A 22,312-nucleotide genomic window follows, 5' to 3' on the forward strand; every position below is an offset into this window, starting at 1 on the left:
TGCATTGTATAAGCTGCTTCTGGCAAAGTTCAAACTGATGTGAGTCTATTCCCTCAGCTCGTGTGTCCTCCCCCGTGCTGCTCTCTGATTGTCTGCCCCAGGGAAGGATGAGGGTGACCTGCTCCTGTGAGGGGGACAGTCTTCAGTACAGCTGGACTCTGGACGGACGCTGGACACTGACAGACACCCAGCTCCTCAGAGATCATGAGAAGAACAGCATCACTCTCAGTGCAGGCCTGTCAGGACAGCTCGTCTGCTCAGTCAACAATCACGTCAGCCATGCCACTGCAAGCAAGAGCATATCAGCCTGTGAAGGTGAGCCAGAACGTAACATATCAGCCTGTGAAGGTGAGCCAGAACGTAACATACCCTGTGAAGGTGAGCCAGAATGTGACATAACACAGGAAGATACTTACTACACATTATATATATGTGACCTTGTAAAGAAATGCAGAGCAGGTCTTGGACCTCTAAAAGGCAAGCAGTCAAACTAGGTTCATCATCAAAAATAATCTTTTATTCACAATCATTGTTATCACAATTTCGACTGATACAAAGAGAGGCAAGCCGACTATCCCAATGTGTTCTCTGTGCAACAGTGCTATAGGGTTACATAACCACAGTGGGCCAAGACAGCAGACCCACACCTAAAATTGCAACACAACAGGAAAACATTAACATGCATAGACATAGCACACAACATATACATAAATACGTTTACACGAATAAATGGCCAGCCCACTATATTATATATATATATATATATATAATATAGTATATATATAATATATATATATATATATATATAAATATATATGTATGTATGTATGTATATGTGTGTATATATATATATGTGTGCTTGAGCAAGATGTGATGTTTGCATGTTAGTGTGCGAGAGAGAGAGCCTGGCAGGCAGGAAACAATAAAAAACTGAGAAAACAGGATGTTTGATAGAATAATGGGCGTTATCACACGTCTGTGTCACAGCTTTCAGAGAAATTGTGTTTCATAGAAGCGGTGGGGGGTGCATTTCATAGAAATCCTAGGACCCCCCCCCCCCCCCACACACACACACACACACACACACACACACACACACACCCACCCAGTCTGTGACCAGTCGGGCTGTAAATCCATCCGTGGGTAGAAGCACTGCACTAGCCAATTGGAGATGTTTCCCAACAAAAGCAGCACTTGATGGTTGCATGTAAAGAGACGTTTAATGGAGGAGGAGCCTTGAACAGACCTGGCTCTAGGTGGGTAGAGAGGGGAGAGAGAGAGAGGGAGGGAGGGAGGGAGGGGGAGAGAGAGAGGGAGGGAGGGGGGAAAGAGAGAAAGAGAGAGGGAGGGAGGGAGGGAGGGAGGGGGGAGAGAGAGAAAGAGAGAGGGAGGGAGGGAGGGAGGGAGGGGGAGAGAGAGAGAGACCAGGTTGCACAGTAGTGCAGCAATCACAATGATACCATTCACAACTATAATAGTAGAAGTACATAATAATGCACAGTGACAGCAGTAATAATGATAACAATAGTAATAGACTATCGTTATTACTATAGAAATAGGAATAATGATAACAATAACACTAATGATAATATCCTCTGCCTTTCTCTTTCTCACTTGCTCTCTCTCATCTCCCCCACTCTCCCCATAAGTCTCTCGCCCTGAATTGTCAGTTGTTTTTGTGACGGTGGTGGTGGTGGTGCTGGTGCTGTTGGTGATTGTACTGCTGACCGTCATTCTGCTGCTGCTCTACAAGTGGAAGATGAAGAGGGAAAGTGAGTCACTCTCTCTCTCTCACACACACACACGCACACGCACATGCGCGCACACACACACACACACACACACACACACACACACACACACACACACACACACACACACACACACACACACAAACATTTGTGCTCCCTGTCCACAGGTTCGAACCCCAGAGGAAACTCAGATAGCAGAAATTTGCAGGTGAGTTTTTCTTTTTTCTTTGTATCTATTTTCACTGTCATTGTTGATAGCCTGTTGAATAACAATAAATAACTAAACTGCTTGGTAACATTTGCATAAAGGGGCGTGGTCGGCTGAGTTGAATTCCGGTTATTGAGGTGTTGAAACAAGTTGGATGGATTCCCTGATTGATGCATAACTGCAGAACAGTACATGCGTTCATTTTCTATCCTTTAAAATTTGCATAATATAAATATATAGGGCCCTATCGTTGTACGGCGCTATCGTTTGCGCTGCCTTTGCGCTGCGTTTGTGCGCCTCTTATTGCCATCTTCCCAGTGTCTAAGCTATCGTCTGCCTCCACAGTCCAAGTTTTGTGCTGTGATGACACAGGTGTAGGCGTGGCCCAGGCGTGTCCGTGGGCCTCTAGCCTATCATGTGTCTTGCGCAAGTGTCATTTAGCGCTGTGGCAAAGAGGTTTGGGAGTTGCCAGATCCAAAATAGGCGTTCCAGCGCAATGTGTTAGAAAAAATCGCCTTGGGTGCTCTCAATTTTAACGCCAGGAACTAGCTGGTCTTAGCACAAACGCAGACGTACGCCTGAGCGTAGACAGTCTCCACAGCTCCGTGCAGTGCAGGAAATCCTTAACCTGACGCTGCCAGATGGACGGTTTAGCTCCACATTACGTTTCACTAAACCAGTCGATCTGGGAATGCAGTAACCCGACCCGCTGACGGAGGCGGGCACTTTTTCCAAGTTACTTGGCAGGTGATTGGATGACCCATCTGTCTATCACCGCTGGTGCGTGTTAACTTCAACCAATCAGATCGCCATGCCCCTGACGTCACTTTTGCGACCGGAGGAAGGTGCCTGATCTCCATGGTATTCATTGATTGAGTCCTCACCGTCCTCATCGTCGTAAAGTCGCCTTCAAAGCATGACGTTAGATTATAACGAACTAGTTGTGTGGCTTAGCCTTCCCAAATGTTGAGGGTCATTTTTTAGAATTTAATACATAGAATTGGGAACGTTACATTCAATTTCATTCAGACTGCCTGTCACTTCCGCGGCGGCAGCCATGTTGATGAGTGAAAAGAACTACAAAGACCATGTACCCACTACTTGCCCAGACGAGCCTAAGCCCGCCTAAGGCTGCCGCTGATTCATCGAGCCGGTCATGGTTCGGGTTTCTAAGCCAATCATCTTAACTGCCTGTGCATGACAAGATGGATTACGTCGAGAGAATCTCTTTTGATCTCGCGAGGTTATCCATCTTGCAAGCAAGGTTAGGAAATCCTTGCTTGGATCCATTTACGCACAGCATGGATGTCACTCTCCACTCGCGCCTGCACACACTCTTCTCTCCTCGGAATGCCACGTTGATTTTCAACTATAGCCTACATTGCAGAAAAAACACACCTTGATTTAAAAATGAGAATTCGTTTGTCATGGCTTTATTAGGCTACATAATTCCCGACCATACAGGTTTGTGGTGTGAGGTAACAATAGATTGCTTTTGAGAAAGTTGTGACGGTGTTGTGCCAAGCTGCCTCTCCCCACCCTGGCCGGCCCAAAACACGCAGGGGACCGACCCGTAGTGTCCGGCCAGCAGGGTTGGGGAGTAACGGATTACATGTAACGCCGTTACATAATCTGATTACAAAAAACAGTAACTGTAATCTGTCACAGTACATTTTAAGATGTGTAATCTAGATTACAGTAACGGGGGTATAGTAACGGCGTTACAGGCGGGATTACATTCGCCCTTGCCTCTTCATTAATTTTACAAAATAACAACAAAAAACGGTGTAGCCTACTGTGGCGAGCGAGGCGGAGCAACAGCAGCAGCTGCAGGCAGCATTCATGATGACAGAGGCACCCGCGCCTGTGGTGCCTCCTCCCACGAGTGCATTCACATCATGGATATATAACAAGCATTTCACTTTTACGTTCGCTCAGTGTTTAGACAGATCAAGCGTCTTCCACATGGATTCTACTGAAAATTATATTGTAATGATCCGCTCCCGGGACCATTAATGAAGGAGGAGAAGAGGCGAATACTTGGTTTGCAATTCCGTGCGTTTATTCCACTACACCGGGTCACTATCGGCTATGACCCACCCTGGTTACAGGAGACACTCTCCACCAGCTTCTCCTAGCTTCGCAGCTCCCAACCCACACAACCTTCCCTCTCAGGCTCCACACTTCAACACCCCGAGCTGTTCCACTCTCGTTCATCAGCTCCCCTCCCCCAGCCAATCACAGGTGAACCCCTCTCTCCCACCACACCCACTGGCTGGTATGCTACCTCGTAAATCCCCACAGACATGTCAACCCCACACTAACGTGACAACTAGACAAACCCATGTTTACTGACAAACATCGCTACAATATTTTCAGTAGAATCCATGTGGAAGGCGCTTGTGTGTGGGGCTGCCAGCTGAACGTTACAAGCTGCCAGGCAGTGGAAAATCTGCATTACGTAAATTAAAGTGGTCTTAAAAATAACTCTTGTTGTATTCTCCTTAACTTCATGTTGGTATAAACATTCTTATCTGGTTATCAATGGTAAAACATGCTTCATCTAGTTAAATAAGGGTTTTAGCCAGGACTCTTGACCAGGACTCCCTGGAAGAAGAGATCTTGTATCCCAATGGGACATTCCTGGATTAAAACAAAAAAAGTAATCCAAAAGTAACTGAAAGTAATCCCTACTTTACTTTTAAATAGTGGTAATCGGATTACGTTACTAAGTACAATTTTTAACAAGTAACAAGTGACTTTAAGGGATTCCTATTTAAAAGTAACCTACCCAACCCTGCCGGCCAGTACAGTAACCTATTTCCCTGCAATTGCACGCATGCAAGACCAGCTTCTCCACAGCGCGGATGGCGTCACCGCAGTCAATGGCCAATTCTGACATAGGCAGCCTATGTCAGAATTGTTATTTCAATAGCCTATGATAGGCTATTGAAATAGGCTAGAAGTAAAATCTCACACATTCCTACCCGATTAAAGAAACAAATCTTTTTAGATGTGTAGGCCTATATGTTATAGCCTATATGAACGAAACGTCTAATTACAGTAAGCGTACGCTTTGGGACATCACTACGTAATTGCGCGGTGGCCCTCTCTCTCTTCCCTCTCTCGTTCTCTCTCCCTCCCCCTCTCTCTCTCTCCCCCTCTCTCTTTTCTCTCTCTCTCTCTGTTTCTCTGTTTGCTCTCAACAAGAAGGAAGCTGATGTGTGATGGCGGTGACGCTGTGGCTTTTAAGGGGAGTGATCTCACCTTGTGAATCCTTTATGGGCATAAACACGCCTATGGAGGTTTGCGCTGAGATGACGTGAAGCGCAGCGGGCCGACACGCCCACAATTAGGGCTTTGCGCGGCGCTATTCCAGCGCAAAACGGGCGCTAACGCAAAATTACCGCCGGTGGGAAGATAGAGCCCATAGTGTGTAGTTAATGCAGAGCAGATGTACGGAACATGCAAGATGTAGGACTGTTTCCATGGCTCCCACTGTATTTGAGGTGTTTTGGCACAAGGGATAGTAACATCTTGTCCTGTGTATTAGTGACTGTTGTGAATAGTGCAGCTGACAACTAGGGAAAGACCTAGTGACAGCATGGAAAGACAGCTGACAGGAGGGATTAGACCCCACCGGGGCTGCAATGGGTTAGCTGCTCATTGTGGCAGTAGCCAAGGCCAATAGGCCATTGGTTACACCCAAACTGTCGTGTCTTGTCACCTTGCTAAACTTCACATTGTTTGTTGCAGATTCCCACCAATAAGAACTCTGCTCCAGCCTCCAAATCCAATCCAGACTCCACCTACCAGAGCCTCAATCCAGCCACCATGGATCAGGACCAGTCATACTCTCCTCTCAAAAAGGTGAGGTAACAACTTCAGGAAATTCACCTCTGCCTGCTTGATATACAAAGTCCTGCATGGCCTAGCGCCTCCACCTCTTTTAACCTTTATTAAATATAGATATACTGCCAATCCGACCCGGCTAACTAGAGCCATCACCAACAGGGATTGTGAAGTTCCGCTCAGAAGAACCGTGTATGGTCAAAATGTGCTATCTTTTAAAGGAAGCGCTGTATGGAACAGCCTACCTCCCTCTATAAGGGGAAGCTCCAGCTTGGCCACCTTCAAGGGCCATCTGAAGGCGTGGCTGATAATTAACCAGTCCTGTGACCATAGCCGTTTTCACACATGCGCTTTATACCGGGAAATTACCAGAAAGCGGTGTAATGCCTTCATGTGTGAAAGTTGTTTTCCGGTATAAGCGCGCCCCCGTCATCGCGGACATTTGACCACTTCTAACCTTGTGATAAGACCGGTATGCCGCGATAGGGGACATAAGTGTGAAACGGGTCCAGTCATTTCCCTGTATCAGTGGTGGCACCTGCACACTTATTGCACTTGTGACAACGTGAATTGTCACCATCGACTCGAGTGAAGTACAACCACACTTTAGATCGCTTCGTTCTTTCAGCCATTCTTAACGTGTGCTCTGCTCAGTTGCATGCCTATTGTCTATCTGCCTGCTTGCCTTCCCTGTTCCCTCCCTGTGCATGTGTGTGGTGGGTGCTCTCAGGCACGCCCCCAGCCCCTCCGCTCCCCTCTCTCAGTCCTCACTCCTCTCGTCTTGGCTGGCAGTGCAGCAGCTGTGTCTCTCTCGTCTGAAGGAGAGCAACGCGGAAAACATTATCCCTTTTCTTATTCGGAAATCGCAAAAAACACATTCATAAGCCTGTCTTACGGAGTTGGTGAGATAAAATGTGCAAGATAACGTAACGTTTATTTTGCAATTATATAGCCTATAGGAAATCTATTTTCTTAATTTCTCCACTCCAGTACTGATAAGAGAACCATTAACGTGAAAGCTTATTGATCCTCCAGTATCCCGAAATCCGGCCCCGGGGCCCGTTTGGTACCGGGTCTCGGTACCCATCCCTCCCCCGAACTTAATATACTTAAACTTAACTTACATGTAACTCAACTAATGATGTCTTTAACCAATTCAACCTCTTAACTCATTCTCTGCCAAGGACGTACCCGGACGTACTTTTAACAATGGCGTTCTGTGCCAAAGACGTACCCTGACGTACTTTCATGTTTTGCTTGTTTACATTAGATCAGACCCTTTCCCAGCCTGTGACATTGTTTCAAGTCAAACTGATAAAAGGAACCCGCTAAATCACGTTTAGTATTTATAGTATAGTCACCCATTTAGCAGTAATCTATTTAGCAGTAGGTAGCAGATGAAGAGAGTCGGTGGCCGGCGTGGCGAGGAAGACGCGGGCGTTTCTTTTGTTGTTGCTCCACGACGGAGCGCCAGGGCGACGAAGGCTCCCCTTCACAGCGTTCTGATCCGTCTGACACAGATGAATCGGAGGAGGAATGGGTGCCACTTCGAGAGAGCGATGACGATGGTAAGAAGTAGCCTATTTGTTGTATCGCGTTTGAGATGAAATGATCACACACAGCCGTCTGTGTAAACTTAGCGACTCGACTAGCTCTGTGTTGTGCAACGTTGTGCAGAAGGTATGTACTGTTTTATTGTGATCGATACGTTATAGTGACGATCATGTGCGGCCATTTGGTTGCCTAGTGCTGCCTGTGTGTGTGTGTGTGTGTGTGAGAGAGAGAGAGAGAGAGAGAGAGAGAGAGAGAGAGAGAGAGAGAGAGAGAGAGAGAGAGAGAGAGAGAGAGAGAGAGAGAGAGAGAGAGAGAGAGAGAGAACGGTTCATTTGGTTCCATTTGTTTATGCTTTTATCAAGCTAAGCTAAAAAACCACATGGCAACTGTAAAAGTAAATTATTTATTTGATTTTGTGCACATATTTATCATACTTTGATATTTTGTGTTTTCAGACTCTGAGTCGATGGAGTCCAGTCCTAGTCCCAGTCCTGTGGGTAAGGACAAAAAGTTTCTCATCACACTTACCACATACAAAAAAAGATGTTATTGTATTGTAAATACATGTATTGTAATATATGTATTTTTTATTATATGTATTTTATGGTAATTATGTATTTCTATTCTATAATTTACAGGTCACCCACATGGAAAGGGACGTGGCTCCCCCTATTTCGGAAAGACCATGTCTCAAAATAGGTTCCAACTTATTCTGAGGTTCTTCCATTTTACTGACAATACTGTAGCAAACCCAGGTGACAGATTGTTCAAGGTCCGTCCAGTCTTGGACTATCTGGTAAATAAGTTCCAGGAAGTAAAAGTCAGTAAAAACTTTTTTTTTTTTTTTTTTTTTTTTGGGAAAACAAATACTGTATATGTCTGATGTGTCACTGAGGCAAAAAATAAAAGGCTCAAAAGAGAGTTCTGCTTGAAACGGTGTCCTTCACTAAAAACCTCTTTTTCTCCTATTTCCCTTCCAAGGAGGGCATTTTTAGTGAAAACAAGCTAACTTCCACTGCTTGTAACTAAACAAGGAAACATGGTAGAGTTTCAGTTTTTTACAAGGGGTAAGAAGAGAGTCTCTGCTTTATTGTGAGATATGTTGTGTAATTTTATTCCTAGCATAGAATATTCTGTGGGTCCTGGAAGATCAGGAAATATGCTCAAAATCCTGGCACTGGGAGCACACAGACCGAAATGACCCTGGCAGAGAATGAGTTAATAAACAATATTCGATTTTTTTTTTTCTAAAGCAATGTCCCTTATGATGTAACAAAGTACAGTTTTTGCATGGCAGCCGGCTGGCAGCTGGGGATCTGGCTGCAAGCGCCAAATCAAGGTGGACTGTATGGTGATGCAAGTTCCTCCTCATGGTGGTCTTCCTTGTTGAAGGGTGGTCAGAGCATTCACATTGTTGGGAACCTTCTGCATCTTCAGCAGGTATCTCAGGGTCACAAGCGTCTGGCCCCTCAGCCTGTAGGCTACGCCTCGCATGAGGGGGACTGCCAAGAGCAAATTAGCCTCCGTCTGCAGATGGGTTCTGTGAGGGAGTGTAGCAAGAGTGTCAAGGAAGGTGGCAGGCCGGCAGACTCTGATGACATTTCCAGTTCTCAGAGGTGCAGATTTATTTACAGTGTTTCCATTACACGTGCAACTTAAACAAAACAAACAAAAAACAAAGAAAATAACTCAAAAAGTTACCCCATACTTCAAATTAAACAAAGGCACGTGTTTTTGACAGCACGGCCTGACCTCTCTCCTGAAGAGACAAAACCCAACTGACTTTATACAGGGTTCAATTCACACCTAGGCTCTGTTCAGCCTGTACCATGTCATTGGAGGTAAACTCCCCATTAACCTTACTACAAGGATTTACAAATACAGTGTTGACAATAACTTTGCAGCTCATTTACATGACTAAATGACTATATTCAAAATGTTAGCAATCACAGCATTACTTTATAGTGAAAAAGTCAACACAAGACACATTCCTGTGAAGGAGACACCATTTTACTTGGAATCATTCAATGAAGTCAGGATGACATCACAGACAGCATAGATAAGGAGGAAGTGCCGGGCGGAGCCCTTTTCCACCCAAACCAAAGGCCAGCATGGTGGGCCTGCAGGAGAACAAACAATTGGTAAGTATGAACAAAGAAACAATGTTTTAACCTGCAAAATAATAAAGGTGATTTAAATTAACTTATGGCTCTGTGTGTGCTTTAACTCATCCATGTACTTTGATGTGACTGTAACATAATGCCAACACAAACAAACCCAGGATAGTAAGTGGTGCAATTGTGACAAAAGCCAAGGTGAGTTATAGCCAACTGAAACAATGTATATATCTGTATGTATGTATGACATCTGTAGGACGTTAAATGAACATTGAAGGAATAATCTGAATATTAAGGGACAATAGTGGTGAGTCAATGGAGAGGTCTCACCCACTTTGTCACAGGTTCCAACTGCGAGCTCTCATCAACACAACCATCTTGAGCTGGTTTAAGCTGCCATGGCTCCATCTCCCTAGTGGCTTCCTTCAGTTGTTTTTGGTTCCAAGCAGACCTTCTGTAAGCAATGTTGCTGGAAAACAGCAGCAGCCGACTTCAATGGAGAATAGGTTGCATACCATCCTTTCACAAGAGCCTCATCATCAATCAAATTTTGGAAGACGCAAAATCCTTTAGGATTTGCATAATATAAACCGGGGTTCCCAACCTTTTTTGGCTCGTGACCAGATTTTGACATCACAAAAATCTAGGGACTCTATTCACCTTATTCACCACGCCCACTTTTTCTCTCTTCTTATTCACCACGCCCACTTTTTCTCTCTTCCATGTTACATGCAAGTGTAGTCTTAGACTGAATTTCAATCATGGAAGACCAAATAAGGCATTAATGAAGCACCCCATGCTGTCATACCCCTCAGCCCAAATGACGTCACTAAATGACATCACCATCTCCGACGTCACCTTCTCTATGACGTCACCTTTGCAGTGTGACGTCAGTTGCCCAAATTACATCAGTTATGACATCATAAATGCCCTTCTCCTAAATGACATCAGTTATGACATCATAAATGACATCAGTTATGACATCATAAATGCCCTTCTCCTGGTACTATATAAAGCCCCCACCACCACAGCTTAAATCACACTTGTGCAGTCATCACTCACCTTGTGTCAGCATCACGCATTCATCCAGCATCTCCAGAGCAAAAAGCTTCATCCCACCACCTCCCCAGATCACCACCAATGTCATGACTCCTGTTGGAAACAAATCCCCTTAGGGGGGATGTCCTATCTCATACAGCACTGTATACATCTCCCTCTCCCAGAAGCAAGAGGAGCGTCACATCATGGAGTCATACGCCATACTCAACTGCCTATTCTGATTCAATAAAGTTTGTTAAAATTATATTACGAGTCTCTCATGATTGAATTGTATTTGTTCTTCCGGTTTAGTGCTAGTTGGCAGCCAATTTCAAAACAAAACGTCACTATAATAATGAATGAAGTTTGGCAACATTCAGAATTAAGCTACACTGCAGCCAACTTCAGCTACATGTTCATAGGCTTACTGCTGCGAGGAGCCGATGGCTGTACCCGATCTGCATTTAACATTAGTTACAAAAGCACGTCGACAGTGTTTTCTAGACGTTTGTTTTCTTGTATTCAGACATAGGTTTATAGATGTTTTTTATTTACCTTGACAGTTTCGACGAGTCACTCTCGTCTTCTTCAGAAGCAGTCGCACTGACAGCTGGGTATGACATCTACAAACATCTATAAACCTATGTCTGAATACAAGAAAACAAACATCTATAATTATAAATGAAGACATGATGAACATCATTGAGACAGTGTTTTCTCACTGCCATTTGCCTACAGTAGGGTTTGACAGATAGCTAGTCCGACCGGTGTCGGTACAGCCAGCGCTCCCAGTCCTCGCTGCTCGTTAAATATTTCCAAATAGGCATTATTCTGATAAACTGGTCACATATATGTTGCGTTCTCACCCGAAAAATATTAAAACTTTAAAACAGTTTGTTTTGCTTGAAAACAGCTTTTTGGCAAGTCTAAAAATGACTATGGTAGGCGTAATCTACTTCCGTGTCTAAAACCGGAAAGACGATTACAAAATGACGTCATGCAGAAGCATCCTTGTATGGGCAAAGAATAAGGTGAATAGACATTCAAATTCCGGTACACCGTCGATAATATAATCAGTGACATCGTCAGTGATGTCACATGTACTTCTTCTTTCCCTCAGAATTCATGACTTTAATCTGAGAATTCTGCCCTAATCTCTAGGTCAGAGATAGCTGATGTTATCAGAGGTCTGCCATCAGGTAAATCCCCAGGACAGGACGGCTTTACTGCAGAATTCTATAAATGCTATGCAGATGAATTGATGCCACTAATGCAACAGATGTTTGAGGAATCCTTTAATGTGGGAACATTACCACCTTCATTATCACAGGCAATTATTACTCTTATACTCAAACAAGGTAAAGATCCGTCTGACTGTAAGAGTTTCCGTCCTATCTCGTTAATTTCTACAGATTGCCAGATTCTGTCCAAGATTCTGGCGAATAGAATTAATAAAGTGCTCACATCACTGATACACCCAGACCAAGTGGGTTTTATCTGCCAGAGAAACTCTTCCGATAATATCAGACGCTTGTTAAATGTCATGTGGTCAGTCCGCAACATGACTCCCCAGTGGCTGCCATTTCACTCGACGCCGAAAAAGCGTTTGATCGGGTCGAGTGGAGATATCTGCTGCTTACTCTCAAATCTTTTGGATTCGGCCAGAACTTCTTAAAATGGATAGAAAATACTTTATAATCCCCCCACAAGCGGCAGTTCAGACAAATGGATTAATTTCGCCTTATTTCTCATTAAGCAGAGGGACCCGTCAGGGCTCAAGCTTTTCGCCAGCATTATTCTGTTTAGCTCTAGAACCGCTCGCTGCAGCTATACGCAGGAACCCTAATTTTCCTGGGGTAACCATTGGGGAGTCAGTACACAAACTTATGCTTTACGCGGATGATATACTTTTACTGGTGTCAGACCCTGTAAAATCAGTACCAGCTCTTCTAGATTCTATTGATTCCTTTTCTAAACTCTCAGGGTATAAGGTCAATTGGTCAAAGTCTGAGGCTCTCCGCTTGACTGCGTACTGTCCCAGTACTCTCTTTAAAGATGGGGCCTTTCAGTGGCCGACTGAAGGCATAAAATATTTAGGAATTCTCTTCCCCCCCAAAAATAGATGATGTAATTAAGGTGAATTTTGATCCTCTCTTTGGAAAGATTTCTGCTGATGTGGAGCGGTGGTCTTCTTTGTTTTTGTCCCTGTGGGGTAAAGTAAATGTGTTAAAAATGAATGTTGTCCCAAAGGTAAATTACTTTTTACAGTCACTTCCATTATGTATCCCCATGACATAAGAAATTTGACAGGAGTTGTAATAATTTTATATGGAATGGGGAAAAAAGCCAGAATGCGACTTGAAAAGTTACAGATGCCTGTCGACAAGGGAGGCCTTGGGCTTACAAAACTATTTTTTTCCAATTATGCTTTTAGTTTAACACGTTAATTGCCAACAACGAGTTGAGTCGTCAAACACAATCCAGCTGTTCACTGCCAACGACGAGTTGAGTCGTCAAAAAATATATATATATTTTTTTGACGGTGCTACGTGGATCAATGCCCCCCGCGTCTCCTATGGAGATATTGGAAGTATTGAATGTGTATAATCTATTTTACCGACCAGCTAGGTGGCGACGGTCCTCTCCCGACAGAGATAAAGTCAACCAAAAGCAGCCGCCTCCCGCGGCTGCTTCCTCCAAGGAAGGAAATCAAGGAAATGGCTTGGCGATTTTACAGTCAGAAACGAACGAGCCTCATTCTCATACTGTAGGCGGGGACGCTTTCGCGCTGCTGCGGTGGGGGGCTACAGAAATGGACTGGGTGACCAGCATAAAGCCTAGAGTCGCACGGGGCTTCATCGGGGCTCTCAAACCCAAGAGACGAGTGAGACCTATCCACACTCGCTGCCAGGGAGGCAGGCTGCTCAAACTCGCTGCCAGGGAGCGACGCTGCTCAAACTCCCAGCAGCAGAGCACTCACTTGTGACAAACGCAGGCTGAAAGCCACTAGACACGCCCACGGAGGGAGGAGTTGAAGGAGAGGGCGTTCGGAACTATATTGTTTGGATGTCTGATCTCTCACTGATGCCAAAAATAAATGGTTAAAGTGACTGTTCTGGCTGTTTGATTGAATTTCACAAAACTGCGATTATCTCAGCTTCCTGTCTGAGACGCTAAAACCATGCTGTACTCAACGGCTAATATCTACATAACTACTAACTCTACAAACTAACTCTTTTAGACAGAGAAAGCACACATTCTATTAGTACTTTTGTGAACTTTGTGTTGACAAACTCCAAGCAGAAAAGAATCCTTGGCTCTTGTAAAATGAGCCAGAATCCTCAAAAAAACGGCTTGGCAAAAGCTACCTACAGCAAAAAAAAACAGCTGGCAGTCAATGTGTTAAGACATTTGGCCCAGTGGTCATTACCTCCTTCCTGAAAGGGTGCCCCCTTGGTTGGAATTAGAGCAAATGGGATTTCTCCCTCTCTCCCCTCTTGCTGGCATATCAGCTAAGCTGTCACCTACATTTCGGTCCCATGCTATTATTTCTCACATTCAGACGGTTTGGAAAAAAGTTTCTTTGATTTTTAACACCAACCCATACCTGAACTCAGAATCAGGGATTTGGCTAAATCCTAAGCTCCCTATAGGTCGAGCTCCCTTTTTTTGGAAGGAATGGAATAATAGTGCTATCAGTATGCTGGGTGACCTGTATGAGAGAGACACTCTAAAAACTTTTGAGACCCTAATGCAAGATTTCAGTTTACCTAGGACACAGCACTGGCAATATTTTCAATTAAGGCATTTACTTGTGAAAACTTTTAGTTCAATTAATACCCCTCCGTCTCACTCGGATCTACTGAGTAACATAATAAGAACATTTGGTCTGGGTCACGAGGCATCACACTATTATTCCATGATTTTCAACCAAGCTCACAAAGGGAACTGGGCATTAAAACGGGTCTGGGAATATGATTTACATTGTTCATTTAATGAGAAGGAATGGGACCGAATATGTCAGAACTCAAAGAAAATGTCTAGGGATATTAGAATTAGATTAATTCAATTTAAAATAATCAATCGGTTTTATTGGACTCCATCAAGGTTGCATAGATTGGGGCTGAAAGACACAGCAAACTGTTGGAGGTGTCAGAGGTCAGAGGGTACTCTTTTACACGCATTATGGTCATGTTCTGTTCTCCAAGATTTCTGGCACAAAGTTTGATAGAGAAAATTTACATCACATTAGCCTTTATTTGGACAATCACTAGTTATTAATATATTCATATACATTTCCATTTTAGTTACATATAGTTATGACACAGACATACTTCATAGTTAGATGACCTGTGTACATACACAGATAGACATCATATTTGGATAACCTGTGTACATACACAGACAGACGTATTTAGATAACTTGTACCATACTTTTGCAGCTCCTCTCTATCGCACACTGTGCCCTGTCACCTTGCCACGGTGCGCTCTACAGGGCCAGAATAACAGATAGGTTGAGTCTACAGAATGGCCTTCCAGTGTGCGTCAAGACATGTAATCTGATGTGCGTCAAGACATGTAATCTGATGTGTGTCCTATAAGTATCTTTGAGTATCTGTTCAATGTATGTAAGCCTGTGTATCCATCCGTGAATATACAAGAGTGCATCTCTTGGCCAAGATCTATGTCCAATACATCATATGAGACGACTTCTTCTGACTCCTGGCTCCATCATTTCATTTCAACTGGTTTCCTTCAAGTGGTTCACTGTTTACCTTTTGGCTGTGGAATTTCATTCTCTATCAAAGTTCAAAAGAAAATCTGTGATATTGTGAAGCTTGATTTCTCTTTCTGTCCTAGACTTTATGTTTTGGGTGACCCCTCACTGCTCGCCCATTGTAAGGGTGAGGTAGCAGACTGGATCCAGACTAGTGTTATGGTGGAGAGGCAAATGATAATGAGGGGGTGTAAAACAACAGGGGGACCCTCCATGCAGGAATGGCTGATTGAACTGGGAAGGGTGGCGTCCTATGAACATCTGTCTTATAGGATGCATAACAGACTGGAGGTCTTCACCTTGAAATGGGGGACATACCTGGCTACTAATGTAGCGTAGGACACTTCATCATAAGAAAGGACTCTGGACTGATTAAGAGCTACCGACTGTATGATATATGATTCAAAAAGTGGCTGTGCCTTTTTTGTTTTGTCTGTCTGTATTTTCCTTTTAAATTATTTATGTTTGATGTACTATGTCTAATGTTGGGGATTGTTGTTAAAAAAAAAAATCAAAAATCAAAAATCTGAGAATTCTGACTTTAATCTAAAAATTCAGATTTTTATTTCAGAATTCCGCCTTTATTGTCCGAATCCTGATTTAAAGTTATAATCTCAAACATTTTCATTAAAATAAGTCACTCTCTGATATTGACACTGTTTGGATCTCATCTGCAATTACCACTCATCGCCATAGGTGTCACCCAAGAGAACAAAACTGAAATCTTAGAGATTATCACTTTCACTTTAAACTCAGAACTTAAAAAAAAAACGTAAGTGACCCTAATCATCTTCGCTAGTTTTAAATTGTGTGTGGTGTAAAAAAAAAAGGGGGGGGGGGGTTTGTTTTTGTTTTTTAGGAATTTCAGGCAACCCTATTTGAATTTAAGGCGACCCCACTTAGTTGCAGCCCTAAGGTTGGGAACCACTGAATAAACTGTTTATAGTGTGTAGAGTTAATGCAGGACAGATGTACGGTACATTCAACATGTAGGACTGCTTGTTTCCATGGCTCCCACTCTATTTGAGGTGTGCTGTCATGTCTTGTCACCTTGCTAAACTTCACATTGTTTGTTGCAGATTCCCACCAATAAGACCTCTGCTCCAGACTCCAAATCCAATCCAGACTCCACCTACCAGAGCCTCAATCCAGCCACCATGGATCAGGACCAGTCATACTCTCCTCTCAAAAAGGTGAGGTAAACATCAGAGATGATTTGCTCCAAGCAAAAACTGCAGGAGCTACTGAAGATACAGATGTAGCTACCTTGAATTGGCGGCTGATCCCTGACAGGTCCTTTGCAGATTAAACAAAGATAACATAAAAACTTAACTTAATATACTTAACTCAACTAATCATAACTTTAACCAATTCAACCTCTTAATAAACAATATAGATATTCTTAATTTTTGGCTGGCAGCTGGCTGGGATCTGGCTGCAAGCGCCAATTCAAAGTGGTCTGTATGGTGATGAAAGTTCTTCCTCATGGTGCTCTTCCTTGGTGAAGGGTGGTCAGAGCATTCACATTGTTAGGAACCTTCTGCATCTTCAGCAGGTATCTCAGGGTCAAGCGTTTGGCCCCTCAGCCTGTAGGCTACACCTAGCCTGAGGGGGGCTGCCAAGAGCAAATTAGCCTTCGCCTGCAGATAATAATATTAATAAATAATGCATTTTATTTATACCGCACTTTTCATTCACAGAGAATCTCAGAGTGCTACAGAGTTAAAAACATAACAACAGATAGTACTACTGATAATAGTTAGTGTAACGGCATTGTGTTGGTGGTACTTGCAGCCAGCAACCCATGTTAAGGGCTTGCCCAGGAGTGGATTCGAACTGCCGACCTTTGGCTTGCTGGACGGACACGCTAACCATTGCTCCAAGAGAGCTAGCTCCCTTGGCGGAGCTGCTTAACTTGCGTAACTTTATACTGGGGGAGTGAGTTTAACCAACCTACTTGCTACCACTCGGGACTCACGAGGACTCACATTCATTCGGTTACATTAGCACGAGAAAGCCTTCCTAAATAAAAAGGCTTTTAGGCCTGCCTTGAAAGAGCCGAGAGTCTGTGCTGCTCTTAGGTGGTTTGGAAGACTGTTCCAGAGGTGTGGTGCAGCCGAGCAGAAGGCACGGTTGCCCATGGTGCGAGCTCTCATCAACACAACCATCTTAAGCTGGTCTAAGCTGCCATGGCTCCATCTCCCTAGTGCTGTGGTTCTCAAGGTGGGGTCCGGAGACCCCTAGGGGTCCTTGAGGGGGTTGCAGGGGGTCCGCAGCAAAAAGTGGGATACTTTATTTTCACTATAAGGAACACAATGGCAGAATGCATGACTATTTTGGCCATGGGTTTCATACACTTTCTGTAATAAAACATCTAAAAGGCAAAATTATACCAACTGAGGGTCTGCAGTCTAATCTGTGTCAGTTTAGGGGTCCTTGACGTCAAAAGTTTGAGAACCACTGCCCTAGTGCATGAGTGACCAATTTGGGGCCCACGGGCCAACTTTGGCCTGCCCCACGTTTGTTTTTGCCCACCATGGATTTGAAAAAAAGAAAAAAACATCAGCGGCTGATATTACTGTCTTTTAGAGGCTCTAGCGAGCTCATTTTTAAAGCTAGCATGATGATCCTCATACCATATGAAACTAGAAGACCCATTGAATCAATTGGGACCAACCATGTTAACCTAAAGTCCGGAAGGGGGCTAAATAACGCTCCAAATTTTGGCAACATTTTGGCGAGGGAAAAATTTGGATGGGTATTTTCCAAAGGGGTCCCTTGACCTCTCACCTCAGGATATCTGAATGAGAATGGATTCTAGGATTACACACCTTGAGTTGCACGTACTTTCTGTCAGAAAGGTATCTTTGCCTTTGAAAATATTTACGCTTTTTTTCCAATTAACTCTAAATCTAACTCTAATAAAAACTAAATACAAGTTCTAATGTTTTTATTTTTAAAATTTATTTTAGATTTAGAATGTAAATTGTCCATCAAATATAATACATTTAATGTAATGTAATTTCACATAACCTCAACATTTATTTTTGGCCCACGACCCACCATCCAGATACATTTTTGGCCCTTGATAGTAAAGAATTTGGGCACCTCTGCCCTATGTGGCTACCGTCGGTTTTTGTTTCCAAGCCAACTTTCTGTAAGAAATGTTGCTGGGAAACGGCGATAGCCGTACATTCAACATGTAGGACTGTTTCCATGGTTACCACTGTATTTGAGGTGTGCTGTCATGTCTTGTCACCTTGCTAAACTTCACATTGTTTGTTGCAGATTCCCACCAATAAGAAGTCTGCTCCAGCCTCCAAATCCAATCCAGACTCCACCTACCAGAGCCTCAATCCAGCCACCATGGATCAGGACCAGTCATACTCTACTGTCAGACAGAACAGATAGTATGGGTGGGAATCACTAGAGGCACCGTATGTCCGTACGTACGTCCGTCCGATGTTCATTAACGCGATATCTGAGGAACGCCTTGACGGAATTTCATCAAATTTGCCTCAAACATCGACTTAGACTCAACCATGAACTGATTAGATTTTGGTGGTCAAAGGCCAAGGTCACTGTGACCTCTCAAACGCCATTTTCAAGCTTGTTAACGCAATATCTCAGGAATGCCTTGACATAATATCATCAAATTTGCCTCAAACATCGACTTGGACTCAAGCATGAACTGATTAGATTTTGGTGGTCAAAGGTCAAGGTCACTGTGACCTCTCGAACACCATTTTCAAGCTTAACGCAATATCTCAGGAATGCCTTGACAGAATTTCATCAAATTTGCCTCAAACATCGACTTGGACTCGAGGATGAACTGATTCGATTTCCGTGGTCAAAGGTCAAGGTCACTGTGACCTCTCCAATGCCATTTTCAAACTTGTTAACGCCATATCTCAGGAATGCCTTGGCGGCATTTCTTCCAATTTGCCTCAAATGGCGATTTGGACTCAAGAATGAACTAATGGCGGAGGCATAAATCCGCGGTGCGGTCGTTCTAGTCTTCAGTCTAAAAGTTTCCAAGCCGGGCCGTTTAGCCGATAGAGCGACCCTGCAAGTGAGGTGGGTTTTTACATGGCGGCTCTGCACGCCATGGCGATATAAATCTTGGCGGTGGTCCAATGCATGATTTTCCGACCCTGCTTCTCTTCCTCCTGAGTTGCTGCCCATTTTCCAGAAGATTCCCACAGGCTGAAATTTGACTTTCTTAACAGTTAATTACTTTACATTGATGGAATAAACCGACAGAACAAAGCATCTCTCTCTCATGCTGCATGCACAAGCGCCAGGTGGCAGGCACATAGACTGCGTCAAGTCAACCAGAATGCATAAGTAGGTCATCCGCTTTAGCTCTTTCAAAATAAAACCCTCGTAACGTTAACAATTAATTAAAATTTTGAGTATTATGCTTTACAGCCACAGTTTCATGATTATGTCATCTTAAAGCTGCATTCAGCGATGTTTTCGTGTTAAAATAAGTGTTAAATGGATCTATATTCTGACAGCAATCACTGAAAAAGACTGTTTGGTCAGTAACTTGGAACCCCCAACCCCCCGCTGTCCTTTATCTCTCTCCTGTAGTCCTGCAGGCAGGGCGGACATATCTCCGCAACTGTAACTTGTAGAGACTCACGGATGGCGGCGTTAGATTTGGGGTAAAAAAAAAACGTATAGCCCTTCATACACATCGCAATCCGGCCTTCTGTTTCTCAGAAAATGTCAACTATTCTCTGATTGGATAGTTTGAGGTCGCCGCCAATTTTTATCCAATCAGAGAAAAGTTGAGATTTTGGAACAGAAACAACAATCTCTGTAAAATATTAATTATTACTCTGTTGGCTTTACCATAATTTGTTTGGAATTTGTGTCTTATTTTTGGAATTATCGTATTCGTTTGAATTGGGGCGTCTTATTTTTTTTTATTATCCTATTTGTTTGCTAATAAACAGTTTGCTCTATTGCCCATCTCATGATAACTTTGATTCGTAAAATGTAGAACTACTTCTGCTTTATGTTATTAGTTCATCTAATCTATTAATTTTTTTTCAATTCAAGAAATATGGATGTTCTTTTATGTTCCAACTCCAGTTCTTTGATTTTATTCTCTAACCATTTTGCTGCAATAGACAAGCTTTCTCAACCTAGATGTTCTCTATAATTTTCCCTCTTATAACCACTTTCCCCCTTCCCGTAAAATCAAGGGTGATACCTCCCCATGATCATTTATTTGAAAATATTCGTTTGTTTGTTTTAGCTGCAGTATTTAAAAAATGATTCCTTATCCAATTAGTCATTGTAATGGGGCGTGGCCACTTATACGTATGGTCTCAATGCCACAGTTCAAAGCTTTATGTATATGTTGTGACACACACACAAATCTATCCTGGAATAACATGTGGATTAGAATAAAATATATAATACTTCCCTCTAGGTCTAGGATTATTATCCTTCCTCCATGGGTCGGTAAGACCTAATGGGTCTGTAAGACCTAACTCCTCTTCATTATTTAATACTCTTTGTGCTTGGTCATTGTTCTTGTGGCAATATATCTCATTTGCCATTCTGCACGTATTGAATCCCCCCATTAATATCAACCCCTTTCCATCACTGGTAATTAGCTATGTTTTTAAAGAATGTCTCATTCTTCTCATTTGGAGCATATAAGTATACAGTCATATCACCTATAGAGCCAACAACCATTTAGGTTGACAGTTATTGAGCTGAGTTAAAGAACATGGTGCAGGTTGGTATACCACATTGGATTAATATGTGGGAGATGTATCTAGCAATGGGATTTTGGAGAATCTTTTTCTCAGCATTGTTTTCCACTGGAGGTCTCCTAATTAGGTTCACACTAAATCTTCATATCTTCCTCTTTTCATAATCCATCTTATAAACTTAGTCTTTCAGTTATGTATCTGTAAATGTGTAATTTTGTCCAATATTTTATAGCTTCAGCTGCATTAATTCCCACAGACCTCTGTGAGGTTATAAAACAGCGTCTTCAGACTACTGTAGTGATTATGTAGGATTGTGCTGCCATCTTGTGGCTGTATGTGTTACTGGTGTGTTTTAGATTGAAATCATTTGACTTTGACATTTTGCCATCACTAAAATGTGTGTTATGGTCTGTTATGGTGAGAGGAGATTCCTGTCTATATCTTCAACACGTTCTCACTCCGACCACGTAGCATATTGACGCTTTGTCCCGGCCCTTATGCGCCACTTGTTACTAACATGGTACCCTTGAGCGACCCATGAAACGACTTGGGCTTTCCGACTAAACTCAATGCAAACCCATAGAAGTCAACTTTGACGCTTATGGCAACTGCTCCCCCATCAGCCTAACTGCTCGCCCATTAGTCAACTGCTCCCCATTAGCGTCTGGGGGGAGGTTAGGTTTAGGCGTGGGAGGTGGGCAACCCGTTCTCACTCTGAGCGCGTCGCATATTGACGCTTTGTCCTGTCCCTTGTGCGTCGCTTGTTACTAACATGGTACCCTTGAGCGACACATGAAACGACTTGGGCTTTCCGACTAAACTCAATGCAAACCCATGGAAGTCATCTTTGACGCTTATGGCAACTGCTCCCCTATTAGCCTAACTGCTCCACCATTAGTCAACTGCTCAGCCATTAGGGTCTGGAGGAGCTAACCTCTCCCAGACCCTAACCCTAAACCTAACCTCTCCCACCCCATGCCTAAACCTAACCTCTCCCAGACCCTAACCCTAACCTCTCCCACCCCATGCCTAAACCTAACCTCCCCCAGACCCTAAACCTAACCTCTCCCACCTCAACACGTTCTCACTCCGACCACGTAGCATATTGACGCTTTGTCCCGGCCCTTATGCGCCACTTGTTACTAACATGGTACCCTTGAGCGACCCATGAAACGACTTGGGCTTTCCGACTAAACTCAATGCAAACCCATAGAAGTCAACTTTGACGCTTATGGCAACTGCTCCCCCATCAGCCTAACTGCTCGCCCATTAGTCAACTG

General features: G+C 43.4%; 1 protein-coding gene across 1 annotated transcript in view; it reads left to right on the plus strand.

The window, feature by feature from the left end:
* LOC310792252 (uncharacterized protein) overlaps positions 1-22,312 on the plus strand; it is a gene marked incomplete at both ends in the record, with an annotated part of 55,034 nt that overhangs the window by 17,986 nt on the left and 14,736 nt on the right. Inside the window, 6 exons of the mRNA XM_083653977.1 lie at positions 102-315; positions 1,650-1,772; positions 1,919-1,959; positions 5,716-5,829; positions 16,377-16,490; positions 18,586-18,690. Of these exons, the coding sequence (XP_083510103.1) occupies positions 102-315; positions 1,650-1,772; positions 1,919-1,959; positions 5,716-5,829; positions 16,377-16,490; positions 18,586-18,690 (711 nt within the window). The remainder of the gene's footprint in view (positions 1-101; positions 316-1,649; positions 1,773-1,918; positions 1,960-5,715; positions 5,830-16,376; positions 16,491-18,585; positions 18,691-22,312) is intronic.

The sequence above is a fragment of the Poromitra crassiceps genome (genome assembly GCF_964638095.1).
Source record: "Poromitra crassiceps genome assembly, chromosome: 17".
NCBI lineage: Eukaryota > Metazoa > Chordata > Actinopteri > Beryciformes > Melamphaidae > Poromitra > Poromitra crassiceps.